Consider the following 25,679-nt stretch of genomic DNA (forward strand, 5'->3'; position numbering starts at 1 on the left):
CAAGGAGGTATCTAACCCGAGTTGCGGCAAAGGGGGCCTTAAACCTTTGTCTCCTTTTTCTCACTGTGGGCTACAGCCACCAATTCTGAGGCACTCAACATCCTGTTAAACATAGCAAATAGCTAATCTTACTGACGACTAACTATAAACCAAACACAGTGCAATGCACTTCTCATGCATTAACTCATTTATTCCTCATAATAACCTTGTAGGATAAGTGGTATTAATCCCCATCTCATAGGTAAAGAAACCAAGGCACAGAGAATGAAGCAGCCAGCCTAAGGTGACGCAGCTGGTCAACAGCGCAGCTCTGACTTGAGTCTGGGCAGTCTGACTCCAGAGGCTCTGCTTTCAACCTCTTTCATGGGCTTATTTTCCTCTGTCTGTCCCTTAAATACTGATATGCCTTGGCTTTAGATTTTGACATGCTTTTCTTTTTACTCTAGCTGTTCTTAGTCTTTTTTGGATTCTCAGACCACTCTGAGAATCTGATGCAAGTTATATATGCCACTCTAAAACTACACACAAATCTGCATGTTATTTCAGGGAATTAAGAGACGCTCTAAAGTTCCACTTACAGATCTTCAAGGGTCTATAAACCTGGGCATTCTAATACACGCCAATGACTTCACCTAAAACATACGCTGAATAAAACAGTAAATAACATTGAGAAATCCCAAATATTTTTCTCTGGCCTAAATTTTTTTTTTTTTTATAATTTTATTTATTTATTTTTTCCCCCAAAGACCCAGTAGATAGTTGTATGTCATAGCTGCACATCCTTCTAGTTGCTGTATGTGGGACGCGGCCTCAGCGTGGCCGGAGAAGCAGTGCGTCGGTGCGGGCCCGGGATCTGAACCCGGGCTGCCAGCAGCGGAGCGCGCACGCTTAACCGCTAAGCCACGGGGCCGGCCCTGGCCTAAATTTAATACCCAAATACCCAACTGTCTACTAGGTAGAACTACTTGGAACATAAAATTCATTATGTTTAAACTGAATTCATTACTTTACCACAATATTTGCTCATTTTCCTCCTTTCCTGACTTGACTTAATGGTACTAACTCCAAACTTTCTAAGGCCAAAAATCTGGGAATCATCCTACCTCCTATCTCTCCTCCCAAAAGGAGACATATATATAGCATTATAAATGCTATATAAATGCTGCATTTATACAACACAGAAGTAGAAATCAACATTCTGGAGAGGGACCTATTAAAAGAGGAAAAATGTAGGGAAATGGCATTTCATACCAGAGCCATCTAAGCCTAGTTATTTAAATGTTTAGAATCTAATATAGAATGAAATGCAGACATAGACACTAGGTAGTGTTATTATCCTATCAAAACATGGTAGTACATTTATGATTTAATTCTTAAAAATGTAGTAACAAACATCACCTCATGTTTAGATAAGGGCGATGAGTATTTCCACTTCAAGTTTTTACTTTATTCTTGCAGTGCATTCTTCATAATATCTCTTCGTTGCTCAAAATACTCAATGACTACCTATTTCTTACCACTATAAATTAATTGTTTTTAGGCAGGCTTTCAGATCATTCATCCATGCATTCATTCATTCATTGTGCCCCTACACGGTTCTCATGACCACAGAGCTCACAGGCTATTGAACAAGATATGTGAGCAGGCATTTTCAATAAGTATAATAAGTGCCATGATAAGGTAAATAAAGAACACTACAGAGTATACAGGAGGAACTAAGTGGGGGTGAAGGAAGGAAAGTAAGAGTTCAGGAAGACTTTCTGGAAGAGAATCTAAGTGGAGACCTAAAGGATGATTAAGAGTTAGTAGAAGAGGAAAAACAAAGGCAGCAAGAAAGAACTTAAGCAAAGGTCTGGAGAGAGGTGAGAGAACAGTATTTGATGGAATTAAAAGTTTGCGGTGATCAACACAAAGCTTGAGGAAGGAGGTGAGAGAATGAGAAGAGAGAGGCTGGCCAAAGTGAGTCAGCAGTGGCAGGTCACTAAGGGCCTTATAGTCCCAGCTAAGGAGCTTGGGCCTTATGCTAAGATCAAGAGAGAGCACAGAAAGGTCTTCATCAAGGATATATCATATATATATGATATATCACATCTGAGATTTTCACCTCAGAAAGTTCATTCTGGCATCACTATCAAAATGGACTGAAGCAAGGGAATATTGGAGACAACTAAGAAGCTATTATAATAATTTCAGTGAGAGTTGTTGATTACAGCCTGAATTAGGGTTGTGGCAGCAAGAATGGAGAGTAGACAGAATTTTAAAACACTCAAAGGGTTAAAAACCTCAGGATTTAATGATTACTGGATATGTACAGTGTGAGAGACAACTATATCACTCAGGTCTCTGGCCTGTGTTACTTGGTCAATTGAATAATCCAGGGATCACAGGAAGAGGGAAAGACTTAGCGGAATGGGGTAGAATTTGGAGGTAAGGGAAGACTGTGAATTCAGCCCTAGACACACTGATTTGAGGTGCCTGTAAGATATTTAAGAGAAAATGCTGAATAGGGAAATGAATATGATCTCTGCATTTCTCTATGTATCCTATGTATGTGGCCATGCCTAGAGATTACTGATCACTTTCATAAGATGAGTTTTTTTCCCCTGGTCATTCTGGTTATGACAGCAACTGAGACCTCCCAGGGAGAGCATGTAGCACGAGAAGAGGGAACAGGATACCAGTGTTTTCAGTAGAGCCAAAGGTGTCTAAAAACACATGAGCAGAGGAAATATTAGTAAAAGCAGCTAATATATTGCCTAAATACATCAATAGGAAAAGACCCTGGCAAAAGTCAATGACAAAGAAACAACATTAAGGGCAGCTAGACAAAAACAAAAAATAACGTACAAAGGAATTCCCATCAGGATCTCAGTGGATTTATCAACAGAAACTTTACAGGCTGGGGAGAGACTGGAATGATATATACAAAATTCTGAAAGACAAAAACTTTCAGCCAAGAATACTCTACCTAGCAAAAATATCATTCAAATATGATGGAGAAATAGTAACTTTCCCAGATAAACAAAAACTAAGGGAGTACATGGCCACAAGATCCCCACTACAAGAAATGCTCAAGAAGGCCCTCAGGCCTGGGAAAAAAAAAAAAGAGAAAGGGAATACAAAGCTTCGAGAAAGGAGAAAAATAGGTAGACAAAATCAGAAAAATAGTAGCTCTCTATCAGAATAGATCAGCAAACACTTAAATACCAAAATAAATATTTCAGGCTTTTGAACCATACAGACTCTGTTGAAACTACTCAATTCTGCCCTGTAGCACAAATGCAGCCATAGACAATGTGCAAATAAATAAGCCTGGCTGTGTTCCAGTAAAACTTTATTTATAGATAGATGGCCAGCCAGCAGGTTGTAGTTTTCCAACTCGTGCATAATAAGAAAAATGCTCAGAGCTTATTACATGATGTAGAAGAAAAACATAGCTCAGTAAATTAAAAAATGTTAAAGATAACTGACAAGAAAATACTATAGTATCCTGTGAGAGATAAAATGAGAGTGCTTAGTTTTTGCTATTATATAAAATAATAACAATTTAAAATTATGAAAACTGTGGCAGATTCTAAGGTGATCCCCATGATTCCTGTTTCCTGGTATTCATGCATTTGTGTAATCTCTTCAAATGTGGGTGGAACCTGTGACTTGCTTCCAACCAAAGGAATACTGCAAAGGTGATGAGATGTCACTTCTGTTCCATAAGATTGTAACATCTATCTTGCTGAGAGACATTCTCCCTTACTGGTTTTGAAGAAACAAGATGCCATGTTGTGGGCTGCCCTATGCAGAGGCAGCCTCTGGCTGACAGCCAGCAAGGAACTGAATGCTGCCAACAACCATGTGAACCTGGAAGCAGATCCTTCCCCCGCCAAGCCTTCAGATGAGAACCCAGCCCTGGCTGACACTCTGATCGCCAACTTGCAGAGAACCCAGCTAAGCTGTGCTTGGACTCCTGGCCCACAGAAACTGTAAGATAATAAATGTGTGTTGTTTTCCAGCTGCTAAGTTAGTGTTAATATTATGACACAGCAATAGGTAACTAATACAAAAGTATACTCATAACTAATTGTAATTGTTATACCCTACTTCTAGACCTAAAATTATATAATCAATGTCAGAGATTAATTTAAAAATAAGGCATTCATAAACGTCACATAACTTGTATTTTATTTACCGACAACGTCTATTAAACCTTTTTGATGCTCAATATCTCTGTAAACAGATCAAGATCCTTTATTTAAAAAGAAGCTGCATAAACTCTAAATATTTATGCCATTCTTTCACTTTTGATACTTCTAAAGTGTTCCAAACTTACCCATGTACCAGAATGTCACAAAGCAATTTAAATATAAAACATCTCAAAGCCTATTCCAGAACTAAAGAATAAAACGTGTTTTAAGAAAAGTCTATCTTTGATTTTCAAAGTAAATGTAGGAGTCCCTTAGTTCTTCAATTTATTCCTCAGAGAATGGACTTTTGTGTATTCATATTCATGTATTTTGTTGTATTCAGAAGGTCTTAAGTAGGCCTACCCTGGGTTTTCTGGCAGTGCTCGCTCTCTCTAGTTTCCATGGTTACATGCTACTGAAGCTGTAAATACACTGCTCTGCAAGCCCACAGTCATCCACATGCACACACACATACACACAATTGCCTTGGTAAATGAGTAATCCATTTCAAGAGAAAATGGTTCAAAAGTTGACAATCTACAGTGAAAAGTTATTAACGAAAACCATCTTCATGCTTTAATTTTCTCTTACTTCTGGAATAAAAAAAGTCTTTGAGTGATGAGCAATATAGTAATGCTCTGGGCTCCTAAACTGACCTTAGATCTGCATATTTAGTTTATATTTGGAACTATTCATCCATTTCTTAAGGCAGATTTCATCCACTGTACAAGTTGTACTGACTTGCAAATGGAGAAAAGTAGAGAACCTAGTAGATGAGACTCCCTCTGCTAATCTAATCTTTCAAAGAAATGTAAAAATGCTTCCAGATTTTGCTTTAAGGTTTTCTAAAGAAAACAAGCGAGTAGATGACAAAACTAAGTTTATCTAAGTTATAGATATTTTTAAAAATCTTATACACTTAGAAGAAGTTGATAGTAGGGCATAAATAATGCTGAGAAGATTCAAAGTATTAGCTTTATGGCAAGATCAGACTATAAAGGCAAAGCCTTAGCTTTATACCTGTTATAGTCTTTTATTCAAAAGTGAATAAAAGTGAACTGACATTTCACCAAGGATAGACTTTTTAAAAAAATCTGTTATTGTGCTTTAGTTATTCTTGTTTGCGTTTTTCCTTATTACTCACTAGTAAAAATCTCCTTAGCTAGATCACCAAGTTCATTAGGCATGTGTTCTATTTCCACATAACTGCAGACAACACTATCACTCAGCTTTCTGCCACTACGTAACAAGGATTCCTCTTTCCTTCAGCTTTCAGTAACATGGACCTCACTTCCTTTTTGCCCTCATTGGCAGTGTCCTCAAAGTACAGATTTCTACTAACAATCTGTTGGTGGCAATTTAGGCTTCCTCATATGCTCCTTAAAATCCTTCCAGCCTTTGCCTGCTGCGTGGTTCCAAAGCAACTCCCATATTCTTAGGTATTTGTTATGGAAGCACTCCCTTCCAAGATACCAAAATCTGTTATGAAATAACATTGTCAATATTTGCGGAAGATGATTGCCTACTTAGAAAATTCAAGTGAATCTATAAACTATTCAAAAGTTGCCAATCATAAGATCAAAATATAAAAATCAACAGCAGTCCCTTGTACTAGCCCCAACCAACAATAAAATATAATAACAAACCCATCTATTATGATATTAACTTATTATATTGTAATTATTTGCCTTACATCTGTGTTCTCTATAGATGCAAAGTTCCTTAAGGGAAGAGGGCATCTCATTTATATTTGTAGCCCCAATATCTAGCATATAGCAGAGTGTTCAATAAACATTTATTCAATGAATTATCAATCATCACTGGATTCTTCGTATCATTCACAGATACTTCCCTGGAGAAAAGAATTAAAATTCAGCTGCATATTTTTTTTTAAACCATTATAATAACTCCAGAATTTTGGTCATCAAAGAGAAAAGTCCCAGGTTGAAATGATGAAACACCATTCTTTACTTTTCACCTGTTTAGACTGGTAAAGGTTAATGCGTTTAATAACATACAGTGTTGTTAAGAGTGAGGGTAAAGTGGTATTCTTCGAACTATTGATTAAAGTATGAGGTGGTATAACTTCTTGGGAGAGCAATCTAATAATATTTAACACAATTTAACATGTCTCAATCAAGCAAGTCTATATCTGGGAATTTATTGTACAGATATTTACATATGTCGCAAAGCTTACATATGAGATTTGCACAATAGCATTGTCAGTAATAGAAAAAATGGAATTAACTTAAATTTATCAGTAGAGAATGATTTAAATAAATTATGATCCATCCATATGATGAAATCCTATGCAGCTGTTAAGAAGAATGAGGTATATCTATATGAATGTACATGGACTGATCTCTAAGAAGTATTAAGTAGAAAAAGCAAGGTGCTGAATGCTCCCATGTATATTACTTATGTAGAAATATTTGGGTGGGATATGCAGGACAGTATTGTCTCTGGGTATGGGGACTGAGAAACTGAAAGGACAACCTAACTTTCCCTACATATCCTTTTGTGTTTTATGTATTTATATATTTATTTATATGAAAACTGTGAATTATTTTTTCTATAAAATCCTTCTATCATTCCTTATTTACTAAAAGATAAATTTTTAAAAATGTGACTACCATCACCATTTCTAGAACTTTAGCATCAGTCATACCAAGTTTGGAATACTATATTTAGTTCTGGGCACAGGTGAAGAGACGATGCCAGACTAGAAGGTGTAACAAGAGAACAACCAGGAGAGGGAGGAGTGTGAAGACCACAATACATAAAAACCAGTTTAAGAAATTATGTCTATTTAGTTTGGAGAAAAATTGAGGTGATAAAATAGCTATTTTCAAATATCTTAAGAGTGTCAATGTGAAAGAGTAGGTAGATTAATGGTGTATTATATCAGAGGACAAAACTAGGAATAGCAAATCTGTTATAGGTATATGGATTAAACATTAGTATAAAGAACTGTCTAATAAATCACTGCATTTTCAACAACAAAGCATTGCTTTGTGAAGTAGTGAGCCCTTTAAACTAGATAATCTGTATTCAAATGGTGTTTGATATCTGTTAAGGATTATGGAAAAGTAATTTGTGCCTAGGGAGGAGCTTTGATTATGTAAGTGCCAAGGTTTATTTCAATTCCAAGATCGTATGACCTAAACTAAAAATAAGGCAAACAGGGTTATGAATGTATATTTAAATAAAAACTGTTGTAGTTTTAAACATGGAAAAATATATGATTTATCAGTTTGTTACTCTTCTTTCAATAAGAAAACAATAATGATAAGAATCTGAGACACATACAATGGACTTATTAGTACATCGACTTCTCAAATTAATCACCGTAAAATCCCACTTTAAATACTGAGAGTCTCCAAAAAAATCAACTGGGATTAATTTTAGTATTTTTTAAAATGGAGCACAATGCACTGTGAACATTTTTAAATCATAAGATCTACATTTTCAGATATATTTGCCTAATTTACTTCATGTTCAGATCAACATTTGAATTTAAATTAGAACGTAAGGCAGTTCCTCTCTAATTTACCTTAACTCTTGTAGAGAGGTAAATACTTAATTTCAGAATAGACAAACCGATAAATAACATCATCATGCACAACAGAAAACTGTGATCAGGAAGAGCAAAGAACGTATGCGATACTAACCAATTAGGAGAAGTGTTCCGACGGCCAAACCTCCACCTGGAAATGAAACAAAACCAAGGAGAAAATTAATCTACCTCGTCACATTATCTTTAGCATAAAAGTTAGGCTTTAGCAAGGACATGTACTTCAATAACTTTAAAATTGCAGTTGAGAACAACATTTTAATTACCTTTGCAATACTTTGCTTAAGGTGCTATTATGAAATAATTACATATTATATGTAATTACACACTACACATTACAATTACTTTCATAATATACTGTACTATCCTTTCTGCAGCATTCAACATAACTGTGGTTAAGCATTGCAATAATGTTATATTTAGCACATGTTAATAAATTAACTCAGTAGCTGAGACCTAAATGTGCACAGTAACTTAACTACTACAGAAGTACAACACAGAAAAGAAAGGTTATTATAATAGAAATTCCACTTTAATATTTATCCTCCAATTTAATAAGCCTTGGGAAAAAACCTTGATAATTAAAACTAAATCTTTTTTCATTATGAATAATTTGCACAAAGTCTGGACATGCTCTAAATATATTTAGAATATTGTTTAAAATGAAGAATGCTTTTGTCTTTGCAAACAAAAAAGGCACAATCACAAAATACATTTTCAGTATTACTAGAAAATGTTCTTTTAAATATCTGAATTAGGGTGATAGGATCATGAACATATAACTCAAATTGTGATGCATTTAAAATCAAGTTTTAGGAAACTAGAACTATATTAAAAAGATAAGACATTTGACTACTGATATCTTGTTTGTAAAACATTTGTAAAAGTATTACTAACAAATTCACTTAATATGCATATCAAAAAATGAAATGTACTTAAAGTACAATTAATTAAAAAAGAAACTACTCAAAATTGTTGGACGATTGAAGACAATGTTACTAGGGTGGTTTTTGGGTGTTTTTCTTGGTGCACAAAATTGTGAAAGAAATTTAGAACATCAATAAAGAGCTTTTCTCCAAAAAAGTTTTGTAGTGGCAAACATTATACAGAAAAACTTAGTATGAAAGATTCCTTTGGTAGTGTTTATTTTTTGCCTTGCAAATAAGCATAAATGTTATGTTTCAAAGATTTTGAAATTTGGTAACACATGCACACAGAATAAAATGGAATATTTTTACTTTATAAGTAGAACACTCCAAATTGTTAGAGAACAATAAAAGAAGAAACCAGCACATTTATATATTTTTAGGTGGATTTGTTATAGTACTAAATATATATTTTAATTTCACATTTAGACAAGTTCCTTCATTACAGCATTTAAAGCCATACCAGACTACATAGGATACTTTCAAACGTTGTTCAGACTAAAAGACTGATGTAAACTGAAATACATACGACGATCAGGGTAAAAAGGTTTTCTTTGAGATAAGATTAGGCTAAATGTTTAATTTTACAGTTTGTGCTACACATACACCACTACTTACTTTTTAATCCATTTTGAACACTTTAAATCACTTTTCTACTCACTTCCCTATTTTCTCTTACATGCAAAACATTTAATTATCTAATCGCCATCTTGTGTATATTTAAGGAGATGACATAACACAAGCACATAACAGATACTGCAGTGTCTAGTCTAGAGCAGGTACCATAAAAAATTAGTTGCCTTTTCTTCTTTAACCTATTTCTCATAGGAAGGATTTAGGCTTCTTATCTAAACTCCCCTGGGTCTACATTCACATCTCCTCAACTTAGGAATTTATATAAGGCCTCCAACTGGAATAGTTAGACAGACAATTAAGGTCTTTTGTGAATGTTGTTCACAGTGGAACAATAACAGATCAAGGAATAACTTCCCAATTAAATGAAGTGACACCTAGCTCAGGTGTCTGGTCCAGTGAGGTACTTGGTAAGAGCTACCCTCACCATTCTAGAAATTATTTTCTGATTCGAACAAATCACTAAAAATATATCGTGACCTGATAAATGGTGACCACCATAACAGTAAATCATACTAAGATAATTTTCTGAAGAATGATCCAAACAATCCACTGTTCCTGATAATCCAGAAAACACCACTCAATTTTTTTAAATCTCATGTACATTAAAATTCTAATGTCTGGAAAATTTGAACATTATTTAAAACAACATAAAGTGGGGAAATTTTTATGACTTTTATCAGTCAAATTAATATCCTATCAGGACTTCTCTTACAAAAAAAAAAGTCTTTCTTTTTTTCTAATGGGCTCTATTACGTAAGTTCACTAGACTCAAATCTAGATTGGCTCTACTAAATGTTGGTCATTTTGAAGCTTGGTCATAGAGAAGAAGATGAAACCACCTTGTTAACTATTTTTAAACCAAGCTTTTACTCTATGAAGTAAAATGATTTGACACATACATATACACACAACATACAGCAGCAAAGCTTCTCTATACTTCCAAACTTAATTTTAGTGACAAGACCTCACAATATTTCTCCAAAATATCTCTGTATACAGTATTTTGATATACCTCACTTGATATACTGAGGTTCTAGCTGTATTTTAAACTAGAGTAAGTTTGAATAAGTTTGTAGCCATGCCCCAATCAAAAAATGAAAAGCTTAAAACACCCAAGCATGACAGGTTGATATGATATATTCAACGAAAGCTAAAGCTAGCTTTTATCTTTAAATTCAGTAATCTCATTAGTAATTTTATCTAATTTCAAAAGCAACCCAGATTTCACAGTAGTAGCTCCCAACTAAAATGGAAGTATCTTTTCCCAAGAGTCCACTAAATGTTTCACGGGTAAGGAATGGGGTGAGTAAGCAACCATCTTACTTCCACGATGAAACGTATAAATGAGTAGAATGGTACTGCCTCCTCTCCCCGTTACTCATATCTTAGAGAAATCATCAATACACTTTCTAAGTCACTAAGCAAATAAATTCTTGGTTTTACTTCTAGACCTGTGTAAGAAGTATATTTAAGTTTATCTCCAGCGTACTAAAAACACAGGTAGACTATTTTATCAACATGTAAGACTACATGAGTTGAAAACTTGAAGATATTTTCTAAGTTTGATATTTTAATGTATTAATTTCATCAAGATTTTACATTTTTAAAAAATGATACAGCATTTTGTGTTAAAACTAGAAAAAAATCTAATACTTTAAAATACATTATCAGAAAATTTAATATCTTGTGATTAAGCACCAGTATCTTCCTATTTTGATTTTTAAAATATGAAGGAGTTTTGCTGTTTTTTACATTCCTGTGAATAGTTAGAAAATGATATCAATATTATTTTAAAGGGAGAAAATTCAATCCCCACACACGTCCCAGAACAAATCTCTAATTAAGCTATCAATTTTGGGAAAAGGAGGTCAAATTAATATATTAGAATATGAAGGCCCAGGGCCGGCCCCGTGGCTTAGCGGTTAAGTGCACGTGCTCCGCTGCTGGCAGCCCGGGTTCGGATCCTGGGCGCGCACCGCTTCTCTGGCCATGCTGGGGCCGCGTCCCACATACAGCAACTGGAAGGATGTGCAGCTATGACATACATCTATCTACTGGGGCTTTGGGGGGAAAAAATAAATAAATAAAATCTTAAAAAAAAAAAAGAAGAATATGAAGGCCCAGAAGTGATACCTTATTTTACAACAAGGGCATCTCCTTTTTCAAAGTTAGAAAAAGCAAAAGGGAAAAGAAAAGTCAGGAAGATTACAGTGATTTATACCAGTCCTTTCCAGTACTCTCTGTAAAGGAATAGTTTTGCTTAAGATTACAGAAAGGCATTTTAGGGAAAACACAATGTAAAGAGCAAGTTCATATCCTTTCCTTGGTTCACAGCAATATCCTCAACTACTTAATTAACATCACACCTCAAATTAAATTGCAGTTATTTCATTAATAAGTCTATTTCTTTCTTCTCTCACTAGGAGGTATGAAACATCCTGACAACTCCTGATTATCACAATAGTGGCTGGGCAGATATGAGAATCAAAACAGAAGACGCTATGACAGTGAGAATGGTTCTGTAGATTAAATCACATGAAACAATTTTACATAGCAATACACAGGAATAAGCAACATTTACTTTTTTTTCATTTACCTTAAATGTACAGCTATCAGTTGCTAAAATATCATAACCAGGATTTTGCTATATAGTCCAAGCGTACATCATCCCACACTCCAGATTAAGATGTAGTGGAGCCAAGGAAACAAGCCTGCCAATATTTACTTTTTGACATCAGTGTTTAAATGGCAGCTACCACCAAGCTTCTTCAGAGTACTCTTCTCGGACTATTATTTACCCCAAATCCCTATCTTCCATTCACTTGACTGCCAAAATTTAATAAGTTCTGAACACCACAGAGGTTAAGCCAGTCAAACCTGAGTAGTCACCCTTCCTTCAAGTATCTTGTTGAAGGATGAGGCTGGGGGATAATTCCCCCAGGTTAGACAATACGGTCCTAAGATGGACTATACCTTACATCCTAGAAAAAAAAAAAAATCCTGCCAGAACACTTTACCTACTACAATCTGTCTTTGGAAATTCCTGGAAAAAGAAAAATGGAACATACTGTCCACAATAACAACATAAATGGCCTGGAAAGGGAGGGTTGAGAATATGGGTTAGGAAATCTCAGAACCTGAAAAATTTAAATGTTGCCAACTTGGGGAAATGTATATCATTATCTAATGATAAAATTAAGTTGTCAGAACAAAAATATTTAATACGATAAGATCATATTTAAAAGATGCAGATATAAGGAATTCTCAAAGTTATAAAAACACTTTGGAGTAAGCAATGGAAATATTAGCACATCATCAAACGACTAACATTCAATTAGCCGGTATGATGCCTTCCAAATATATTCTGCATCTGTGCTTAAAACTACAATGTCACAGTCACAGTACTAAAATATCACCAAACTTCTTGGCAGTGACAATATAATATTTAATTCTTACACAGTAACCACAGAATATATTCAGGCAACAATCACAGGGTCATGGTATAGTTTCATCATTCTGATATCATAACATCCTACTATCATTACATTTTGTCACAGTGTGGTCATATTAGGCTTGTCACAATCTGAATCAAATAACATTTTAGAGTAACAATATAATCGGAATTGCTTATACTTAAGTGTATACACATCAGCAGCCACGTTTCACTTTCAACTGTTTTAATGAAAAACAAATGTAAAGGGTTTGCTCCACGAGGCCATACAAAATAGAAAACCAAAATACAAAAATGCCATTAAGAAGTTAACAACAACTAAAATAATTTTGGACACATTTATTATTCCAAATGTAGTAGCTCCTATTATAACAACTTGAACTTCTGTGCACTTTAAGAATTAACTGTATACATGCAAAATATATTTCAAAATATCCAAAAACTGATACTTATTTCAATCATCTTAATGAACACTATTTTTTAGCATAAGCTTGTTACAGTCATTTACTAGAGTCCCCATCCCCAAGCAATTCTGAGAAATTTTTATATTACAGTTCAAGTTTATATCACTGTAGAAACACATGAGGAAAGTACTTTCGGTTATCTTTTTGGGTGTTTTCAGAGACTATAGTTAAATCATTAGTCTCAGGTTCAATAAATGGCTAAAAGCACCTGAAAAGAGTCTGCAAAAATTTGAAACAGCTGTAGCATAGTACAGAGCACTAAACTTGGAGCCTAAAGATCAGCCCAGACTGTCACTAGTTTTGTGATTCTGTTCACGTCACCTAATTTGAGTCTGTTTTTAGAGCTCAAACACATAACTCCATCGTACATGTTTTATGTTCTCTTGTCCAGATTTTTTCCTACACATTATTTTCCTTTCAATCAAGAACTTACTGAGAATCTAAGTGCCAGGAAGTGTGCTAGGCACATTCTGTAATTCTAATGAGGAAGTGAAGGTATAATGTCAGAAACGTGACCTTTTTGTTTGGAGAGTTTCAGAATCAAGTGAAGTTCCATAAGGTAAGGACTAGGAAAAGCTTCCAAGCTTTAAGTTCAAATATAGGACAACATCAAGTAAGGCTCACAAGGGAAAAAAAAAGTGAGATAAATATTTGCTAACTAGATATTTTGAATCATTTCTGTTTATAGTACCATGCAATTTAGGAAAGCAAAAGACTTGAAACAAGCTAAAACACTTAAATTTACATAGAAATAACCAGGATCCAGTTAAAGACAGGAAATAACAGAGGCAAGAAGCCATATTCTTTCTCATAGGTTGCTTGCCTTGTCATTTTCCTTTGCATCAAACCTATCGGAAAACCCTACCTCGTGGGAAAAAATTACAGAGAGAAAAACGTCAAGTGAAGTACAAGAATAAGCAACGGCATTTATAACATTCTATGAAAGTGCACAATATTTAACTGACACATCACATGCTATAAGAAAGTTATGAAATACAAACAGACCAATTTTAATGAAGCAGCATTCTGATAGAAATTAACTAACTTACAAGCTTTATTAACACAGCAGATCTGTTTTACCAATCCAATCTGCGCAGTTCTTTCAACATAACTGTTATGAAACAAGCATATTCTTCAGCACGCTTCTCATGAAACATTCCAGAGATTATACAGGAAAGCCTAAGAACTGCACTTCTTTTTCTCGTTAAAATGTGAATTAACTTTAAACATATAGGTGGGAATGTAATTCTGGGAAGGCAAACATATATAGAAAAAATTTAATAGAAACTTGGCGCAGATACGAGGATGACTGTCAACATCGACGACAGGCTTTAACTACTTTGGATCCACATAAGCCTTTAACATTCATCCTCTTAAAAGCCAATATCGTTTCTTTCACGATTCAGAACCAGGAGATAAGAAAGAGGGGAAGTCACTTTCCTCAGCATTTTCTAATGAAGCCCATCTCTCACAATGATACAAACCTTTATAGGTTAGCCCAAACCGCCAGCTACCTGGGGCTGGCAGAAGGGCGCACTCAGAGACCGGGAAAGGATCCTGGACAGAGCCAGACCGTCCGCACACATTAACGGTTCCCCTTGACTAGGGAGCACGTGAGGTCAAAGCACGTAGGGACCCCGCCGTAATCTAGAACTCTGGAAAAAGGCTGGCGGGCAGGAGGCAGAGTAGACGGGGGACCCAAGGACAGGCGAGTTAACGGCACTAGAAGTCCCCACGCGACCGGTCCTCCCTCCATCCCGGCCAGACCGGCATCCTCTCCACGTCCGGAGGCCGAGGCGTCAGAGGGAGGTGTGCGGTCAGGGGCTCCCCGGAAGGCCCCTCCCCAGAGTTCCCTCTGCTGAACCCAGATCTCCGTTCTGAACCGACCTAGGAGCTGGTCCAGGGCTGGGAGCCCGGTGGATACCAGCAGCTGTCCATTCCGCACCGACGGTCGCGTGCCCGCGATGGACACCAGCCGAGAGCCGCCGCCGTCGGAGCCGCTGGCTCTCGGACCCCTCCTCTGGAAACTGGTGACGCTATGCTTGCCGGCCGCCGCCACCGCAGACCCAAGACCCCCGGCGCCAGGGCTACAAGTCGCCGTCGCCGCCGCCGCCGCCGCCGCCGCCGCCATCTTGGCGCTTCCGCGTTGGCCAATGGGAACTCTCAGAACTGCAGCAGCGGCCCGTCGGCCTCCCGAACTCCCACCTTCTTGCCCCGCCGCGGCTCTCGTAGCCAATAGGACTGAGGCTTCCCTCGAGTCAACCAATCGCAAGGCGTATTGCTGAAACGTGCGCTTACGTAATGCCGGCGGACGCTGCGGGGCCCAGGTGAGGATGTCCACCTGAGTCCCAGGCCGCAGTCTTCTGGGTTGTCGGTGCCGCGGGCTGGGGCCCGATGGCGTGCCCGCAAGCGCGCTGAGGTGGAGGCAAGGCTGGAGGAGCGGCATGTCGGGCACCTACCGGTAGGACCTGGCGGCTCTCTCCCACGTCCGCCCTTCCCTGCCGGTTTCTGGGGGTCAGGTCGCTCCGCCCTCCCCGCGAGGTGCTTCTGGTGGTCGTGTCATCGGGAGGAGTCGGCGCTCTTCCCTGAGTGAGCGGCTTGCCGGGCGTGCGCGCTCGGCTCGCACGTGCCTGTGGCGGGTGGGCTGGAGTTGGACCTTAGGGGGGAAACTCCTGAGCTTGGAGGCGAGCTGGTTTCCTCGGCCTCAAACGGCAGGTGACAAAGTGTACTTCTCTGACAAGACCCCGAGCGAAGCTTTCGTGAATTTTAATTAGTGCTCCTGGAAAGCGTGGAGCGCCTTTCCATCCGTGGTGTGAGTGACAAGTGTGACTCTGACAGCCTTGTTCCCACATTTAATTGTCGCTTGCTGTTAAGGCAGCTGCAAGTAACAGAAAATACTTTAGGTTTCTTTCCCAAAAAAACGGATAAGAATGAGATGTGTAGGTACTTGCTTTTCTGGTGATTTCTGGACTCTGTATTGGTAGTTTCCTTATTAGAATAGGAATTTCATGTGCGGGGGAAAAAACATGTGCTTTAGAGCTGGGTCTTTGGACTTAAAAATCGCAAAACTGAGCTGGGTGGCAGGGGTTGGGGGGAGTAAGTGATTTTTAAAGGCATTCATGATTGACAGATGTCTAAACTAAAAACTCCCAAATCATGCCTGCGCTGCCGAGTTATTATTTGTTTTTTTATTATTTTATGATATTATTTTATGATAATGTTTTATGATATTATTATTATCATAGATCATGGAGATCTATGATTCTTTTAAAACACATCCAAACCTCATTGAGGTTCTTGCCATTCAGTTGTTTGAAATCTCAATGACCTGTTGAAACTTTTTGGCTGATTCTATTTGATAAATTGAAATTAGTATTGCTGAATAGTAACTGGAGTTTTTCATTTTGGGAAGTCTTTTGGGTTTTGTTTGTTTGTTTTTTAAAGAAAAATGTTCAGGGGAAAAAAAAAAAACCTGCCTTGCTGTTTAACAGTATATCAACTAGAAAGCTTGATCAAGGAAGGTTTAGATCCTGTCATTTCAAATTTTTCTCCAGTACAAATCTGTAATCTAAATCATTCAATAAATAATTGTTGAATGCTTATTGTCTGTTTAGACGTAGTCTCATAATTTTAGGCGTATAGAAGTAAAACGTTCTCATTTGGGGGAGATAAGATTAACATATAGAAAACAACATAGCGCTTAAAATGAACACATTGAACAATATGTGCTAATTTTGTCTTGTGGTAAATAAGTGCTAGGAAGACCAAAACAAAAAGTAACAAAACAGTCTGATATCACATAGAAACTTCTTGGATATTTGTACTCCTCTGAAAACTTGGAAATACTACAAATATTGAACTTGTATAGGTTTCTTTACTATATATTTCCTTGTTTTCTGCTCTGCTTCATGCTGTAGTTCTCTAAAGGTGATGGCATGAGGCTTTGCCTTATTACTGGAAATGAATTGTTTTTCAACTTTAACCACAATTTGAGAAGCATGATATATATCTTTGGTATAACATTATCATAAAGTAGATTAATTTAATCTGTCCTGATTTTTTTACAAACAAAACCTTTGCTCTCAAAGCAAAAAATACCAAATACTTGAATTTATCAATATGTGCAATTGAATATAAAACATTGGAATAAATGAAGTATTTGTGGAAAGGAAGATTTAAAAGGGTATACGTGTAGGTGTAGTGTTAATAATGATTAATAACAATTATTTAATAATTAACAACAGTTACTTATTGAGCACATACTAAATCCCAGAGAGTGTGCTAAGTGCTCAGGTTGCAGGAGAAAGAATATTTAGTCTCTGCCCTCCTTGAGTTCACAGTTGAGGGAGATAGGTGGATAAATAGGATAATAAAGTATACGATGTGCAGTGGAGGACAAATGCAGGATACCTAACTTGAACTGAGAGAGAGGAGCCTTGGAATGTTTCCCCTGAGGAGGAAGCTTAACCTGAGTTTTCAAGGATGTGTAGAAGATAAAGGCATTATAGAGAATGGAAGACATTACAGAGAATAGGAAGCCTGCTTCTTCAGTAAATCTCTCATTGCTTCTGTGCAAGTAGTTCTCATAATTTATACAGAGTGCTAAGAGAGGAGGAGACTGGAGAAGTTAGACAAAGGTCTAATTGATTTTTTTAAGGTTGTGAATTTTTTTTCCTTAACGATAATGGGAAATGGGAAATGGCTGAAAAAATTTAAGTAAAGGAATGACATAATGATTATATTTGATTGTTATGTTTTGGCTAAAAGTATGCTAGAAGAAAATGGATTGGCTAAAAGTGTGATTGGGACAAAGAGAATGGAATGAATCAAGAGATTACTATAAGGGGTAGAATGGATATGACGAGGGAAGGTTGACAGGAGGAATCAAAAATAACTAACAGGTTTCTGCCTTGAGCAGCTTTGTGGATGGCAGAGGACAAAGAATAAAGGAGGGACAGCAAGAATTTTGAAGTTGTGGTGTTGGTTGTTTTAGGGAATGGGAGATCATAAAATGAGTTTTTAATCTGTTTTGAATGTGTTTAATTGGAGGTTCCCGTGGAGAATCCGAGTGGAGACATCCAGTACACAGTAGGCTATGTGAGAGAGGGATCTTAGATGAAACATGTAGATTTGAAATTAATTAGCACATGATGAGAGTTTACCGAAAAGTCTGGATAAACCTACCAAGGAAATGTATGCTTTAGAATGAGAAGAAAAAAGAACCAAGAATAAACTTTGGGGAACACAAACATTTAAAAGCTGGGCAGAGGAACAGAAAGTAAAATAAGGATTGGAAAGTGTTTATTTGATTTAGTAATAATGGTTTATTTTTGGCTTGGTTAAGGCAGATTTGATAGAGTAGTAAACTGAAAAGTCTAATAATTGTATTTAGAGTTGAATGGCAAGTGAAGTTGAATATTCCATAGAAGTAGACCATTTTACATTTTAGAAAGCTTTGCAGTGAAGAGAGGTGGAGGGAGATGGCAAAGGTTTTAAGGGAGGAGTTTTGTTGTTAGACAGGCAGTAAGAATTCTAGACTTGGGAAATACGGGAGGACAATTTTGGACCGTTGGTAAAGAAAACGACCTGAATGAGGTAGAAGGAATGGAGTCCGGAGCACAGGAGAGGGATCACTATTTGAACAGAGGGGTGATTCAGTGGCTAAAGGGTGTAAATGAAAATAAGGCTCTTTTTTCCCCTTTCTGCCATTAAATCTTGGAGTCCTTAAGACCACTTTTCTCTTTTTATTCCATATTCTTGTCTTCATCCACTCCTAGGACCTTAGTTACCATTTATATACCAATGACTGACATATTTATTGTCCACATGGCTTCTCTGACCTCCAGAATCATAAATTCAGATACTTACTCTACCTGTTTCTTGAAAGTCTCAGTGGGACCTCAAACTCAAAATGTTCCCGACTGCACTTCCTCTGGTTTTTGTATCTCAGTAAATGATAGTTCCATCTGTAGACTTAGTTACCTAAGCCAGGGAACCTCGCTACACTCAATTCCTCTCTTAAGCTTCATTCTCCCTATCCAGTCCATTATGGATGGACTATGGAGTTTACTTCTTAGGAGCTATTAAGATCCATGGAGTTTACTTCTTAATAGCTCTCTAATCCATTATAGGGCATTTAGCTCTCATCTTTGGTTCTCTTGCAGTACATTGTCTGTTCAAGAGCCATCTTAATCCTTTCAAAATAGAAGTCTGATCATATAATATAAAAACAAAACATCTTAAGGCATCTAGTTCCCTCCACCTGCCTCTATAGCCACATCACTCTATAAATTCCCTTTCTCTGCACTCTAGCATTCATTCATTCTTCTATACTCACCATGTTCCCTTCCTTCACAAGGCCGCTTGTTCTACTTGTCCTTCAAATCTCACTTCAGCCTACACATCTTCAGTAAAGCCATTTGACCTTGCTATCAAAATGAAATCAGCTCCTAAATAACAACAATGAACAAGTGGAATTGGAAATTAAAAACACAATACAGTTTACATTAGTACCCCAAAAAATGAAATACTCAGGTATAAATCTAAAAAAATATATACAAGATCTATATGAGGAAAACTACAAAACTCTGATGAACGAAATCAAAGAAGAACCAAATAAATGGAGAGATATTCCATGTTTATAGATAGGAAAACTCAATGTTGTCAAGATGTCAATTCTTCCCAAATTGATGTAGAGATTTAATGCAATCCCAATCAAAATCCCAGCCAGTTATTTTATGGATATTGACAAACTGATTCTGAAATTTATACCGAGAGGCAAAACACCCAGAATAACCAACACAATCTTGAAGGAGAAGAACAAAGTGGAGGACTGACACTACCCAACTTCAAGACTTACTATAAAGCTCACAGTAGTCAAGACAGTGTGGTATTGGCAAAAGAATAGACAGATTGGGGGAACAGAATAGAGAGCCCAGAAATAGACTCACATAAATAAGGTCAGCTTACCTTTGACCAAGGAGTAAAGGCAATACAGTGGAGCAAAGATAGTCTTTTCAACAAATGGTGCTGGAACAACTAGACATACACATGCAAAAAAAAAAGAGAATCTAGACACAGATTTTACATTGTTCACAAAAATTAACTCAAAGTGGATCATATACCTAAATGTAAAATGCAACACTATAAAACTCCTAGAAGATAACTTAGGAGAAAACCTAGATGACCTTGGGTATGGGGATGCCATTTTAGATACAACACCAAAGACATGATCCATGAAAGAAATAATTGATAAGCTGGACTTCATTAAAATTAAAAACTTCTGCTCTGTGAAAGACAATGTTAAGAGAATGAGAAGAAAAGACAGACTGGGAGAAAATGTTTGCAAACAATGCATCTGATAAAGTAGTGTTATGTAAAATATACAAAGAAATCTTAAAACTCAACAGTAAGAAAACAATCTGATTTAAAAAATGGGCCAACAACCTTAACAGACACCTGACCAAAGAAGAAAAACAGATGGCAAGTAAGCCAATAAAAAGATGTTCCACATCATATGTCATCAGGGAAATGCAAATTATAACAACATTGAGATACCACTGCACACCTATTGGAATGGCCAAAATCCGGAACACTGACAACACCAAATGCTGGTGAGGCTGTGGAGCAACAGGAGCTCACATCCTTTGCTGATAGGAAAACAGAATGCTACAGCCACTTTGGAAGGTTTCTCCACTTTGGAAGTTTGGAAGTTTCTTACAAAACTAAACACACTCCAGCAGTCATGCTCCTTGGCATTTACCCAAAGGAGCTGAAAACATGTCCACATAAAAACGTGCATATGAGTGCTTATAGCAGCTTTATTCATAATTGCCCAAACTTGGAAGCAACCAAGATGTCTTTCAGTAGGATAAATAAAGTGTGGTGCATCCAGACAATGGACTGTTATTCAGTGCTAAAAACAAATGAGCTAGCAAGCCATGAAAAGACGCAGAGGAACCTTGAATCCAAATTACTAAAGCTATGTACTGATTCCAAGTATATGACATTCTGGAAAAGGCAAAACTATAGTGACAATAAAAAGATCAGTAGTTGCCAGAGGTGGTTGGGGAGAGAGATGAATAGGCAGAGCACAGGATTTTTAGAGCAGTGAAAATATTCTGTATGATATTATAATGGATATATGTCATTGTACTTTTGTCCAAACCCATAGAATGTACAGCACCAAAAGTGAACCCTAAAGTAAACTGTGGACTTTGGGTGATTATGATGTGTCAGTGTGGGTTCATCCTTGTTAAAAAATATACCATTCTGGTGAGGGGTGTTAGTAATGGGGGAGGCTATACATGTGTGGGATCAGAAGTATATGGAAAATTTCTTCCTCTTAATTTTGTTATACCCCTAAAAGTGCTCTAAAATAATAAAGTCTCTAAAAAAATAAACAGGTCAAAAAAAATGACGTCAGCTATATAAAATCTCGGTCTGAGGGTTCCGTAAGCAATATGTATATCACCCTTGTGGCTACATAGTGGGACCATTTCCACAAGGCTTCCAACAAGTTGGTATTCTGAGAAGTCTTCAGGTACAATTGAAAGACTGCAGTGACCTATTTAAGGTACACCAGAAAACATAGTGGTCGTGATAAGCCATTAGCATCCCATGACAAAAATGGGTACCCCTTCGGTTGGTCTTTCAGTGGCTTTTCTGAGACCCAGGGTCTATGTTACCAACGGTGTCTCTGCAGGTAAAGCATATAACAGAGATTGTGGAGGCTTACTTACAGGGCCTGATGGTATTCTGGCAGCATGATTGAATGAATGGATGCCAAGGTCACGCCTACACAGAGGGAGTTCTTGGACCCCAGGTAATTCTTTTCATGCCTACACAGAGGCAGTTCTTGGACCGCATGTAGTTCCCTTTTGCTTCCTGTCGGTATACTCAGAGGGAAACCACAGTCCTCACTCCCAGCATCACAGATTTGTTTTACCCGTTTTTGTACTTTATATGAATGAAGCCATATACTGTGTGCTCTTGTGTTTGATTTCTTTTGCTCAACATTATATTTATGAAATGATTGTTATTAATATGTACACTTGTGGATTATTTATTGCTGTATAGTATTGTGTAAATATAGCACAATTCACTATCCATTCTACTGTTGAAAGGGATTTGGCTAATTTACCATTTGTGGCCAAACATTTTTCTAACACGATTGTACCAATTTACACTCTTAACTAGGAAAGTTTGAGAATTTCAGTTGCTTCTCGTCCTTACTAACATTTAATATTTTTTTTGTTTTCATTTTAGCCATTCTGGGAGGGTTATTGTATGGCATTGTCATTTGGATTTGGACTGATGAAGTTGAGCACCTGTTCATGTGTCTAGTTGGCCATTTGGATAACCTTTTCTGTGAAGAGTCTGTTCGTTTCTTTGCCAGTTTTTAAAGATTGGATTGTTTGTCTTTGTCTCTGGATATGTAGGAGTTCTTTTTATATTTTGGATAAGAGTCCAGTTTCATATAAATGTGTTACAGATATTTTCTCTTAGTCTGTGGCTTGTCTTTTTATATTCTTAATTGTCTTTTGAGGTTAGTCAATATATTCTAATGTATCAACTTTTCTCCTGATGGCTAGTGCTTTATGGCTAAGTTTGCCTGCTCCAAGATTCCAAAGACGATCTCAGTGTTTTCTTCTAAAAGCCCTGCTGTTTACTTTTAAACATTTGAGTCTATGTTCTGTTGGAATTGATTTTTTTTTCTTTGGTGTGAGGCAGGGGTAAAGGTGTATTTGTTTTTCCTGTATAGGTATCCTGTCGACCTAGCACCATTTACTGAAAAGACAGTTCTTGGCCTGCTATACTGAATCATCACTTTTTCAAGAAATATAGTCACACATGTTAGATAGATTTCTTTCTGGACTTTCCATTTCATTGGTTAATTTGTGATTCTTCAGGTTCTTCAGAAGGGTGACGTCTTTTCTCTCGGAGTTTTAACCACCTGTACTGTACTGCGCTCAAGCTAAATCAGTAAAAATAAGAAAGTCACCCTTTGGCAATCCCTTTTTCCAAATTTGACTCCCCAACGAAATCTTTGTGCTTCTATTCAATCTGTAGAGCCTTCAGATAATTGTTTTTTGTATTTTATCCTGAGTTTATTGTTATCTCTGAGAGGATTCGTCTGTTATGAGCTTAATTCACCATGCCAGAAGTGTCTTTTATTACCTTTTTAGTGACTGTAATTCTTTCTTTTTTTTTTAATTGCTGATGTTGGTTATTTGTATTTTTTCTTTTTTTTATTGTTAGGTTTGCTAAGGATTTTTCATTTTTATGAGATTAAATTTCTTAATTCATTGATTTTCTGCCATTCTTCTTTTCTAATATACTGTTTATAGTTAAGGGTGTAATTTTTTTTTTTAATTTTTTTTAATTTATTTATTTTTTCCCCCAAAGCCCCAGTAGATAGTTGTATGTCATAGCTGCACATCCTTCTAGTTGCTGTATGTGGGACACGGCCTCAGCATGGCCTGAGAAGCGGTGCGTCAGTGCGCGCCCGGGATCCGAACCCGGGCTGCCAGCAGCGGAGCGCACGCACTTAACCGCTAAGCCACAGGGCCGGCCCTGGGGTGTAATTTTCTATAAGCACTGTTCTAGCTGCATCCTACAACTTTTAACATTTCATGTTTTCATCATCATTTATTTCAAAATATTTTCTACTTTTTCTTTTGATTTCCTCATGGACCCATGAGTTTTTTAGAACACTCTTGATAGTGCTGAAATACTGAATTAAATTAGATGCCAGGGGGCCGGACCCGTGGCTTAGCAGTTAAGTGGGAGCGCTCTGCTACTGGTGGCCCGGGTTCGGACCCCGGGCGGACACTGACACACCACTTGTCCAGCCATGCTGAGGCGGCGTCCCACATACAGCAACTAAAAGGATGTGCAGTTATGATGTACAACTATCTACTGGGGCTTTGGGGAAAAAAAGGGAGGAAAAAAAAAGGAGGAGGATTGGCAATAGATGTTAGCTTGGGGCCGGTCTTCCTCAGCAAAAAGAGGAGGATTGGCATGGATGTTAGCTCAGGGCTGATCTTCCTCAAAAAGAAGAGAAAAAAAGAAATTAGATGTCAGTAAAGCAGGTATCATCTGAGATTGTCCAGAGCACGTGAGTACTTATGTTCATCCTAATTTTAGTGGATGTTTAAATATAAGCAGGAAACTGGGGGTTTTAAATTAAAATTTAAAAATCCATTATATACTCATATCTTGGAATATTCAGTGTAATAGGGTAAATGTGTCAAAAGGTAAACATGTTTTGGTTCAAGGAGATTTGTCAAGTAAATGTATCTATAAAGGTAAACAAGACATTTTTAGTGGTAAACACTAAAAATTTTTAGTGATAAAAAGAAAAGAAATTCCAGAGCCAGAATGACCTAGCATTGGTGTATCTCCCAATCCGGGGCTGTTCTTCATCTCTGCATGTAGCCCAAGTAAGGAACTGAACAACTATTGACCTGACTGGTGCCTGGTGCTCCTTTTGTGTGTCGGCTTGAGGAGTCGCACAGGCATAAAGCTGCTGTGCTGATCTAAGCCCATGTGTTGTTCTAATTGTCTGGGCATTTCTGATGAGATGTGATCAATTTCTCCTCAGTATGAATAATTAGGGGACCAGGGAAAGATATTTAAAGCCATTCCATGTAAAGCTTCTTATATCACATCTACTGATTTTGCATGAAGGGTCACACAGGCTAGTGAAGCTCCTCTCTGGAGAAATACATAACTCTTGGCTCAATGAGTAGTGTTAGCAGAGGGAAATAACATTATTTTGACTGCTGTTTCCCAGTTTAAGAGTCTGGATGTGAAGTATGCTTATACTTCATATACTGGATATGAAGTTTCTTGCAGGATAAGATGAAAATTAAAAATCCTAGCAAACATTTTCATCGTTAACTCAGAACTAAATTGGAGCCATCTATAACAGAACTTTTTACTTTTTATTCATGGCTCTTCTTCTATATAATTATTCTATCTTTCTTTGAATTATAGTTTCTTCATAAAGAGTGTTTTCAAATTTGATATCGTTAATTAATTGCATTCTCTACATTGAATTCTTTTATAATCTCTTCCATATCTATCATGATATTTAGTTTCTCATTTGTAATGCTTTATCTTTGGATTTTCTCTCATTTTGTATCTTTTCTCTGAATTACTTCAAAGGATTTTTTAAAAAATCTATTTTAGTAGTATTTTCAAAGAATGATATCTTAGATTTATGCATTATTTCCTTTTCTAATGTTACTAATTTCTGTCTTTTTCTGAATTTAATCTTTCTTCCTGCTTCTCTTAGGTATTTTTTGTTTTTCACTATAGCACTTTTTAAAGCAATAATTAAAATATAGTTCTAGTAATCTATTATGGTAATTTCCAGGTAAGCCCTGTCCAGTAGAACTTCCTGTGTTGATGGAAATGTACTATATCTACACGGTCCAGTTCAAT

At 36.9% G+C, this 25,679-nt stretch overlaps 2 protein-coding genes across 11 annotated transcripts in view; one reads left to right on the forward strand and one right to left on the reverse strand.

The window, feature by feature from the left end:
• ELP4 (elongator acetyltransferase complex subunit 4) overlaps positions 1 to 15,675 on the reverse strand; it is a 240,597-nt gene extending 224,922 nt beyond the window's left edge. For 8 of the 9 annotated variants that reach the window (XM_004418554.2, XM_087433049.1, XM_087433045.1 and 5 more), the window contains exons 1-2: positions 15,117 to 15,375; positions 7,850 to 7,885 (exon numbers count right to left, since the gene is read on the reverse strand). In XM_004418554.2, coding sequence (XP_004418611.2) covers positions 7,850 to 7,885; positions 15,117 to 15,360 — 280 coding nt within the window. In that variant the 5' untranslated portion in view covers positions 15,361 to 15,375. Of the gene's footprint in view, positions 1 to 7,849; positions 7,886 to 15,116 lie in introns of all 9 variants that reach the window. The other variant, XM_087433047.1, reaches the window with a different exon arrangement.
• The window catches only part of IMMP1L (inner mitochondrial membrane peptidase subunit 1), an 82,905-nt gene continuing 72,773 nt past the window's right edge, over positions 15,548 to 25,679 (forward strand). The window contains exon 1 of one of the 2 annotated variants that reach the window (XM_087433053.1): positions 15,548 to 15,690. The gene's annotated coding sequence lies outside the window, so the exon portion shown is untranslated. The remainder of the gene's footprint in view (positions 15,691 to 25,679) is intronic. The other variant, XM_087433057.1, reaches the window with a different exon arrangement.

Source organism: Ceratotherium simum, chromosome 7, assembly GCF_057802395.1.
Source record: "Ceratotherium simum simum isolate JZ-2026a chromosome 7, ASM5780239v1, whole genome shotgun sequence".
Classification (NCBI taxonomy): domain Eukaryota; kingdom Metazoa; phylum Chordata; class Mammalia; order Perissodactyla; family Rhinocerotidae; genus Ceratotherium; species Ceratotherium simum.